General features: G+C 33.6%; 2 protein-coding genes across 2 annotated transcripts; one reads left to right on the top strand and one right to left on the bottom strand.

Moving 5' to 3' along the window:
- The first annotated feature begins 85 nt into the window (after positions 1 to 85).
- Positions 86 to 4,464, top strand: LOC105338621 (probable oligoribonuclease). Its single transcript, XM_011443827.4, has 6 exons — positions 86 to 248; positions 605 to 688; positions 3,004 to 3,081; positions 3,203 to 3,423; positions 3,588 to 3,641; positions 4,323 to 4,464. The coding sequence occupies exons 1-6, from the start codon at positions 117 to 119 to the stop codon at positions 4,387 to 4,389; spliced, it is 636 nt and encodes a 211-aa protein (XP_011442129.3). The 5' UTR covers positions 86 to 116; the 3' UTR covers positions 4,390 to 4,464.
- Positions 4,465 to 4,471: 7 nt separating this feature from the next.
- Positions 4,472 to 8,854, bottom strand: LOC105338630 (N-methyl-L-tryptophan oxidase). The gene is made up of 6 exons (XM_011443835.4): positions 8,659 to 8,854; positions 7,408 to 7,552; positions 6,759 to 7,263; positions 6,552 to 6,670; positions 6,127 to 6,273; positions 4,472 to 4,722 (listed from the first exon to the last, which is right to left on the bottom strand). The coding sequence occupies exons 1-6, from the start codon at positions 8,767 to 8,769 to the stop codon at positions 4,472 to 4,474; spliced, it is 1,278 nt and encodes a 425-aa protein (XP_011442137.3). The 5' UTR covers positions 8,770 to 8,854.
- Between the last annotated feature and the right edge of the window lie 1,893 nt (positions 8,855 to 10,747).

Genomic DNA, 10,747 nt, shown 5'->3' with positions numbered 1-10,747 from the left:
TTTATTATTATTATTTATATTAACATATTTCAATTCATGAGTCACTACTAGGGGCCTAAGTGTAGCTGACTTTCTCTATTCTTCTGCGATTGTCCGTTAAGGGATCCGTAGATACAATGCTCTTAAGGAAATTGGCAAATGAGGTTTGCCGTCCACTCTTGTTTAGAGCCATGTCTTCATCAAATACATCCAAAGTTAAACAAATAAAATATGACGGAAAAAGCAATATTGTGTGGGTAGATCTTGAGGTAATTTTCCTTTGTAAGTCCGGTATGTCCATGTGATCTTTAATTTTCTTTCACTTTCACTTTGCTCAATATATACTAAAAGCCCAAAACCCTCATGTCTAAACTGGCACAGTGTAAAATTTTTATTAATTTTTATAACAAGAAAAATTAACAATAACAATAACATACCGGTATGTATATGTAGGCTAACTCAAAACTGTTTTCCAATATCCTAGTTTTATTATGATTGTAAAATTTTGCATCTCTCTGTATATATTGTGTTGCCAATTTGGTTTAGTGGCATTAATTTCTTATGGATTAAAACAAAATAAGGGGCTTTGGCGACACTTTTTGTATACTTAGTTGTATGCTTATAGATGTCTGGTCTGGATATTAACACAGAACATATCCTGGAAATGGCCTGTATTGTAACAGATGCAGAACTGAACATCATTGCAGAGGTAGGTCTCGACCATTGAATTTTGTACATTGATTTTATTTGAAACTGATGTGCATTGTACATGTATTGGGTGGCTTTATCACAATAAATATTATTGTGATCAAAAAGAAATTTGTTATGAATCATCAGAGACATATAAATAACGGAGATTGGGAACTGCATGATTGAATTCTCGCAGTCCCTATTGTAAAGTATTCCCAGTTGAAATCATTATATCTTTCTAAGAAACAATTATATCAAAATATAAACAGCTAAACCCTATAACCAAAACATTGAAAATATATATATTATATTTTCATGAGTTTATGTCTTATAAACAATATTAAAAGAGGAGTTTTAGGAGGCAGTTGGCTACCCGTCCTCCGAGATTTTGCCGATGTTTTATAGCTGGCCAATATATTTCTATATATTAATCTTATTTTTCAATTTTTTGTTTCAAAAATGTGTAAAACCAATACACATTTTTCATAAAACAATATACTTTTGGTTTAACATCATTATCTCAGTTTACTAGATAGTTCTCAAAGTAATTTTTAAGGTTTGTCCCGTGACATTTTTCAACAACAAAACACGCTAATGGCGGAGTTGCCAATCTCTGTTATTTATGTCTCTGGAATCATATAGTGTATGATTTGGGTCCTGGACTGTGTTTTACAAAAGAACTTACTACCAAATTATTAAATGCTAATGAATCACAAATTAATTAATATTTTATTCTAATGGCTGTAAAATATAATTATGGAAATCAAAATAGTTGTAATTAAATGGTGTTATATGTATAAATTTTGTTCATCAAAGATTATTCCACAAGAGAAAATAATTACCACTTGAGGTCAAGATCTAGTAAATGATTCCGTTATGTCTTTTTGGTGCTAGAACCATTATGACATCATAAATGATTTGATGAATCTTTTCCCCATATTTTACGACTTAAAAGGAATTATGTGGAAAATAAAACAATATTTTGACATTCTATATTTAATCACGGGAAAAATAATCCTGATACCCATATTCAATTTGATATCATTTTAAAGAGGAGGTCAAGAGCTTGTTTAATGCCGTCTTTGGAGAGACTGTAGGCAATCTAGATATATTTCATTAGTCATGAATGGACAAAACTCCAAGATTTTTTACTTTTATCCTTCATATTTCATAGAAAATTGTTGTATAAAACATGATTTATCATTGTGTTTACCAAAAATTTAAGCCCCGGTCCACCCTATGAAACAAAGATATTGTTATGAAGCATCATTGAAAGAATTTATATCTTGAATTTCATAAACCTGTAGGCACCTTTCATTTACTAGATCTTGACCTTTAATCGTAATTTCTTTACGTAAAATGCAGCCCTGCATGCTCTGCTGGCATCCTATAGTGATCAGTCTGCCTGTCCATGTGTCCATCTAACATCAATTGTTCAGGGCATATTTTTCTTTCCTTAATACTCAGAGTACTCAGAATTGAGGGCGAGTAGTATCGAGAGATAGATAGATAGATAGATTTGTCCCAATCTGGCTCATGCGTACTTCACGCACATAGTGCCTGTGGGTAAAGAATAAGCAGTGACCTTGAAGCACATTTCAAGGTCAAGGTTATATCAGACTAATAAAACCCTTGTCTCTACCATATTATATCTTTCCATAGCAGTATCTAGCTTATACTTTACATGAACAGTGCTTGTGGATAAAAGGTGAGCAGTCACCTTGAATCATATTTTTATTTCAAATGTGAAGGTCATAACAGGATTCTTTGAAATCCAGTGTTGCATGATAATTGTTCTTCCCATAGCCCAATCATTTTTGACTTTATTTTTCCCTTTGACTCTATCTGTCATAATGCATAATGCTTAATATTTAATGAAGGCTGAATGATTATGTTAGAACTAAATTTATAATTCAGATATAATGTATTGCTTTTGCATGTTATGACCTTGATAAACCGTAATTCAAGGGTCTATTACTACAGGAGAGAACATAAATATAGGCATTATGCCTGCTGTTCAATCCATTTCAATGTATCTATATACATGTACTTGAATAAAATACTTCTTAAATTAAGGGTCTATTGCCAATATGTAGAAGAAATTTTGCAGCATTGCAATTCTTGATTCCAACGTTACTGAGTAACAAGGATAAACTACAGTAACTATAAATGACCATCAATCTTGATTTTTTGAGAATGCAACAAGTTGAATATCACAAAATGTCAAGTGAATGCAGAAAAGACAAAATACATGATTGTGCATATCACTTTACAACATTCTGATGACCTTGTCATTTTACTGTTGCAATATATTTATGTTAATTTTGTTTTTAGAGTGAAGACATAATTATCCATCAGCCTGATTCTGTCCTGAATAATATGGGGAAATGGTGTACTGAACAGCATGGAAAAGTAAGTTTAAGATGGCACACAGGGATACTTGTCTTACTTGATCAATTGTAATACATGCATACATCAATCACTTAAAATGGAGTTCAGTGTACTAGTATTAAACTGAAATTTATTCTGGCAGTCAGGGTTGACAGAAGCTGTGAGAAATAGCAAGATAGATCTTGGGGCTGCAGAGAAAAAAATGGTAGAGTTTGTAAAACCATACATTGCCCCTTCCTCGTGCCCCCTGGCTGGGAACAGTATCCATTGTGACAAGATGTTTCTAGAAAAATACATGCCAAAGTTCATGGAACAGCTTCATTATAGAATCATTGATGTCAGCTCAATTAAAGAATTATGCAGGTGAGCAAATCAGATTTATTTAATGTAATACACTTATTTGAAGGTTTGATTAGAGTAACAGTAAATCAAAAATGGGAACAGCTTACGGAAGAATATTTTGGAATTAATTGATATTTTCTACAAATTATCTTAATAATTTATTTAAAGAAATCTTTTTTTGTTAGGAGGTGGTATCCAGAAGCATTAGAACGAGCTCCAAAGAAACAACTATCTCATAGGTAAATGGAAAATAAAATAAATATTAAACAAAATAATCATACGAATGGAAAAGGACTACCGGTATGTGCGGTATGGTCAAATATCTGCCCCCGATTTCAACCAATTTTTAAATAGTATCGTATGAAAATGAAATCTTCACAAATCATTGTAAAGAGGATGCCTATAACTTTAATCTTGATTTTAGTGATCATTGTTCACTCGCTGTTTATCTATGACGTCACTTAAATGACCTAATTCCCGCAAATTTGCAAACAAATGAAAATATTCTCATTTTTGCTCTATATTTTGCATTCGGAAGTACAGAGCGCAGGTCTGCTCAAGTGCGATTTTAACATATGTTTTTCTTCAGATAGTTATACATATTATACTAAAAAATGGTACTTGAGCAAGCCTGCGCTCGATGTTTCCCAGTCGAAAAACCATCGGAAAACACCCATATTTTGCTACAAAACATCAATTTATCAAAATAATGCAATATTCATGACGTCATTTCTACATTATGACGTCACTGTGGTGATAACCTTTTACACCTTTATTTCCAATATGATTTTAACTATCTTTCACCTTATTTTAAAGCTCTTTCTAAAACTTTGATTTTGGGGGGCAAAAATTGCATAAAACCGCACTTAGTCCTTTCCTTTTACAAAGTTTCAAATTTTACTGAATTGTCTTTTTTTCAGGGCCTTGGGTGATATCAGAGAGAGCATAGAGGAACTCAAGTATTACAGACAAACTGTGTTCAAATGACATATAACATTGTGTTTTTCATGAGTTTCATCCATCTTTTCCATTGTACATATCATTATAAATTGTGTATATGATCACTGCCTCAAAGTTTACTTTGCCCACAGTCGGACTTTAACTTGGCACAAAACAAATCTTTGGGAATATCTATATCCCATTTCCCATTCATTAACAATTCTACAGCCAGTCTTCCAATTTCGTCGCTGGATTTTGCAGCATATCCATTGCCAGCTATGGCTATTCCAAGCTGACTGTGAATTCTGTCTATATATGGTCTGTTGCTAGGGGCAACATCTACCACACAACTGTCGCCATGGTAGGAAAGTACCTTAACACCTGTCAAAAAGTTATGTATAAAATATAATGGTTATGAGGGTATGCAAAGCTAAATGTTTCACAGTATGTAACAAATTAAGACCAATACATCATACAATAGATTATTACATTAATTTGTAACAATGATTACAGGATGCTGTAAATGAGTTGAAAATTTGACTATGTTCATGAAATTAAGGAAATGGACAAGTAATAATTTTGATATAATTTCAATTCTACTACAGTTATTGCCGAGATCAAAGAGATGCCGCGGACATTATTCCCCAATATACCACGAACGTCATCGGTAAATTATCAGATCAGAAATACCTATTTGTCTCGCACTGATCATGAAAGTACAACTTCAAACCGTAAAAAGTTTTAAAACCATGTCAATTTCACGTGATAGTTCCAGTCAAAACGATGTGTATTTCCTCAAATGTTTATTTTTAAGAGATCAATGCGGCTGTTCCTAGGACCTCCCTAGCACATTTTCACTGCGTGTTTTTGCATAAATATATATAACATATAGTAGTAATAATCGTATTAAAATGCCCTTAAAATATTAGGAATATGATTCAAAGATATTTTATAAATAAAAGAAGAGTATTAAAAATCCAAGAAAAATTATGTCGTCTGCATGTGATTCCTTTGATCGATACACATGTAAACATTACTAACGAAACCGTTGGGGCTACCCGGAACAGCCGTCAAAATGACCTAGATCGTCTCTCTATAGGAGAAACGATCTGTAGAAATACTGGGCTGTTAGTAGAATAGAAATAAAGTTCTTGTTATCGTGAATGTTGCAGGATAACCTCCTCGGTCTCGAAATGTTGTTTGAAATATAAAAGCCTCGGCTTACGCCTCGGCTTTTATATTTCAAAGCAACATTTCTTGACCTCGGAGGTTATTCTGCAACATTCACGAAAACTCGTACTTTATTTCTTAATTCGAAGTAGGAAGTGTATTGAATATAGAATCAATATTTATCTTTCTTATTATTAGAATATGTCTAAGTTTTATATTCTTGTCAAAAACTGTGGTTTGTCTTATTGACTGTTCTTCATTTTTACAAAAACCTAAACTTGCTCACTCTTGGCCTTTGCCGCTTTTTATACTACATCAATTTGACTACATACTTTCAATTTCCTACACTGACTACATGCTAGTACCTCTGTCTGTATAAATTGAGTGCCCATAATGACTACTAGTAAATGAATTTGACTTCTAAAATGGACTACATAACTTTCACTTCCCACCTTGACTAAAAAAATAGTACCTTTGCTTCCCAGCTTGACTACAAACAATATTAACTTGCTTGACTACCCTCCCATCCTTTGATTACATTATGTACTTTGACTACACTTGTGATCAAATTGAATTGACTACAGTATGTACCGTAATCATGTTATTTTGACTTGCCTTTGACTACACTAGTGATCATGTCTGCCATTTGTCGCGTTAATTGAGCATCTGGACCCTGATCAAACCACCGCTTCATCTGAGGCCCTGTATGTAACAGCCTTGGGACCGAGTCGTGGGAATGACCAAGTTTTATGTAATACTTTCCTTGAAAGAAATATAAATAACCTTTAAAAACCCTCTACCTCATACTTTTATTTATGATTAATAAGAAATGCCATTTTCTTGGTATTTAAAAATTTTGAATAAAAATTCTTCTTAAAAAACGTTCGTATATTTAATATTTAACATATAAATGTTAATAATATCTTTTTAATTGACTTATGACATTTTGACTAGAACTTCTCAAAACACAGTATAACCAGTTATTATCAAAAACCGCATTGCAACTAAGCAAACAGAAAAATATAGATGTTGTAATGTACCATCAGAATAACGGATCGGGGGGAGCATGTAAAACACGACAGGTGCCCGGGGATCCACGGGGTAGTCCTTGTTCCAATCATCCCCCCCTTTACCAAAATAAAGCACAGACGGCATCGTTCTGAAGGGAAGAAATATGATCGATTATACAAGTGATCCGTGTTATGCAATATTTCGAGTTCCAGATGTATATTAAACCGAGAACATACTTTATTTTCTGGGCATCCTCTTCGCTAATCTCAATCTTAGTGACTGCAAGAGGAAACAGTTTGGTGTCCGGAGACACCTCGACCCCCAACAAATTTCTGAAAGCCGTAAACGCACCGGTGGCTACGAGGACTGTCCTGGCGAGAATTCGTCTGCCGTAATCGGTCGTAACTTCCATGACAGAGTCAGCGTCTGTGTTGGTATTAACAACTACACGGGTTACACTTCGAACCACCTCTTGTATGTGTTGGCAGCCGTTTTTCTCTGCAATGGCTATCTGGGCTTTAACGAGTCTTCTGGGACTTATATATCCCGCAAAATGCGACTCGAACACCGCCTCGTCTCTGTTTGAAATAGATAAGAATGGAAACCGAGAACGAACGTCTGCTCCACTCAACACTTGTGCGTTTATATGTTCTTTTTCCACGACGTCTTTTACTGCAGTGATATAGTTTCCACCTCGATCTCCAACTGACAGACAGCCGACATCTACAGCAAACTCAATCCCTGTTTTACGAGAACATAATAAAAATAATAATCTGCATAATCACAGTATAAGCGTATGGAAATCCAAATGTATAAAAATTACACTACAAACGTTGAAGTGTTGGTCCAAGAATAATTAAATCAAGCAAATTATTGGTCATGTACCAGACTCCTTGCTTATTTCGCTGTATCGTGGAATAGCCCTCTGTGCGAGTTTAGCCCAGACGGGGTCGGATGTTGATTGCATGTAGATTCTTCCTTCGTCATAATGTCCACCGTAGATGTCTCTCTGGGAAGTTGACGATCGTTCCTGTAGGAATATGATCATGGTTTTGTTATACAAGTACAGTAAAACTTGTTTAGTACGAACACGAATATAGCGAACTCTCGGATATAGCGAAGGTTTTTTTAGTCCCCTTTAAAATTCTTTACAAATCTTTGCAAAATTTTACGGTAAAACGAATTCGGATATAACGAATTTACGGATATAGCGAACTGATTTTGAGTCCCATAGAGGTGAATAATAACGAAATTTACTAAGAACTAAGTTCTTTACAGTTTAAAAAGTTTGCCCTACCATTGAACATAATAGTTTGAATGAATTTATTTTCATGTAAATTTTTCAATTCTTAATCCGATTATTAAATGTATCAAAGGAATGTATTTTTATTTTAAGCCTCAATTAGCAAAAATTGTAGTCTTGCAAAAGAAAACATGTATATAGTGAATTCGCTATAGTTATTGTTACGAAGTCGTTTTACGGATATAACGAATTGCGGATTTAACGAAGTAAATCCATTGGTCCCTAGGACTTCGCTATAACCGAGTTTTACTGTACATGCCTTTGGAACAGTTTGATCACGTTTCCTCATCAACAATGTCCTCTAATGTTAGGGACAACTACTTAGTTGGTAAAACTCATTTGGAAATTTTAAAGTGCCTATTCATTAATTTATTATCGATTAACAGCCTCTACAGCATTGATACATGTATAAGATCCTTCCGAAGTTTCTTGTTTGTAGAAAAAAAATTGAAACCTCCAATCTGAAACCGAACTGAAGCTATCCGCAAATTGTTTTGTATGAGCTTTCGCTTCTGTGTTTGATAAGAGTTTTCGTGATCGATTGATAAGAGCTTTTTTAAATAGTTTGTTATAAATGTAATTTGTCGGGCAATTCCATTAATTAAGGATGATGGCCATATAGAGTAAGTGTTTGCTTATGTAATGATATTATGTAGAATTAATGAACCTTGTAACATATCAACAATAATACTAGTATACATGCATGTATATACATTTATGAAAGCATTGTGCATTTGTATTCGTCTTTGAATACATAGTTGCCACATATATTTAATTCTCTAAAAATAAATCCGCCATTTTCTGTGGAAATACTGCAAGCCTCGGGGACTTACCTTTCCCGTTGGCTCATCTGGACCAATCAGACACACGGATGAGGACCTTGATGCGTGTTTAGCGGCTGCGGAACCGATTAGCCCCGCCCCTACAACACACAGATCAAACATGCTGAATGGAAACCTCCCTCAAGATACTCGCTACCAACTGAGAACCGTGAAGAACAACTGGGGTCAAAAAGTAAGAGTTGATCTTAGCCTGAAGATAAGACATGTCTTACCCCCCCCCCCCTAAATATTTACCTACATAGATTCACTGTAAATGTATGTGTATATATACATGTTTATATTATACATGTAGTGTCAGTGTACGACTTTTCTATATTTCATCGCTTGCAACAAAGAGAGTGTAAATTTGAAAGATTAATGAATATTTTAGCGTATGTATTGGATATTACATTAAATTTTTATCATTCTTCCACGATCTTTAAACCAAGTGTGTTGTCGTTCTACAGAAGTATTACTTATTTGTGCAGCTGATTGATTGAAAACTTTCTTGATCAATCATGACATAATTCATGTGTTTAATTTATGATTAAAAGCAACGTGCCTTAAATAAAGAGTGTCTTCAATTGTAACTTGACGCTCCTGACATAACACGATTGATGTGTTGACGGAATACGCTGTCTACATATTAAAACTTTATATCCATAACGAGAAAAACATACCGGTAATTTACCGGTATTTATGCTCTTTTTCATCTAAACAAATAAACGTAATAAAGATGATAATAATGCAATTCTTTTTATATACATCTAATTCAGTTATATATTTTTACCTGTTTACGGCTACCAGTCATAATTGAAGCAGAACCTTATAAACGCAGCAAGGGGGCTTGTCCAATCAGTAATTTTGTCAGATTCAAATCAGGAATCTAAGTTTTGGTAAAGGAAACTTGTTCCATATATATATATATATATATATATATATATATATATATATATATATATATATATATATATATATATATGTATATATATATCAGTGAATCGTTTAACATTGTTCTTTTATATTACTTAAATATTTGCATTTGATAATGTCAAATCGTTCAAAAATACGACCTGTCCCGTGAAAAAGTTCACACGGAAATATCTGAGGGTTCCTAACAGAAAATATACATGTATTTACAAATGTAAATTTTAAAATTTTATTTGATGCCTTGTGGCAACGCACTTTGAAAAAGTTACGCACTTTGGGACCACCAAATCAACGCATTTTATCTTTTTTTTAAAGTGCGTTAAAGGGACCAAGCTAACCCATATTGAAAAAAAATTCAAAGTGCGTTATGTAGGTAAATCAACGTGTTTTTATCGTGTTATTATCGATACACTTGACTTCTAACGCACTTTTAAATCACGAATTCTGGAATTGTTGAAAGTATGATGATTTGTTAACATTAGTGAATCTCATTTACCGTGTTTGAGAACGTGGATGGGGTTTGCATGTGTTGGGGGGAGGGGGGGGGGGCCAAAGATACAGGTCAATTACCAGTACATTATTTAATTGATTACAGGAAAAAGGTTTCTCACCCGTCATTTTTCCTTTCAAAATATATGATATTCTGCAACTTGGTGTCAACGTTAAAGTATGCTTTGTCGTGAAATAAACACAGTGATGTTGAAAAAAAAACGAGCTGGCCAAAGAACAATTTCCCCAAATGGTATGTTAAAGAATCTGTAAGTGTTTCAACATAAACCCATTTAAAATTATAATCAAATATATCGACACTTCATTATGAAAAAAGTTTACATTGAAAAGCATTATTTAAGTATACACCAAAAAAAAGCATTAGGGGATGGGTTTTTTTCCTCTCGCACTTTAGGTCTAAAAAATCATAATGTTTTCGTAAAAACAAGACGTACGCATCATTCTTTCACATCATTTTATTTACAAGAACATGCAATTGAAGCCAGTAGAAAAATGTTATACATTGATCTCCATTATCAATATATATAAATCAGTTTCGTTTCTGGCATAGCCCAATGTCCAGATAAGAAGCAAATTTGTGGAATACCAAAAAAAAAAAAAAAGGAAAAGACATTTGCAGTTTATGTCATATCTTGATAATTCAAATCTCCCGAGTTATTTT

The sequence above is a fragment of the Magallana gigas genome, chromosome 6, assembly GCF_963853765.1.
Source record: "Magallana gigas chromosome 6, xbMagGiga1.1, whole genome shotgun sequence".
NCBI classification, from domain to species: domain Eukaryota; kingdom Metazoa; phylum Mollusca; class Bivalvia; order Ostreida; family Ostreidae; genus Magallana; species Magallana gigas.
This window is presented reverse-complemented; position numbering and strand designations above follow the sequence as displayed.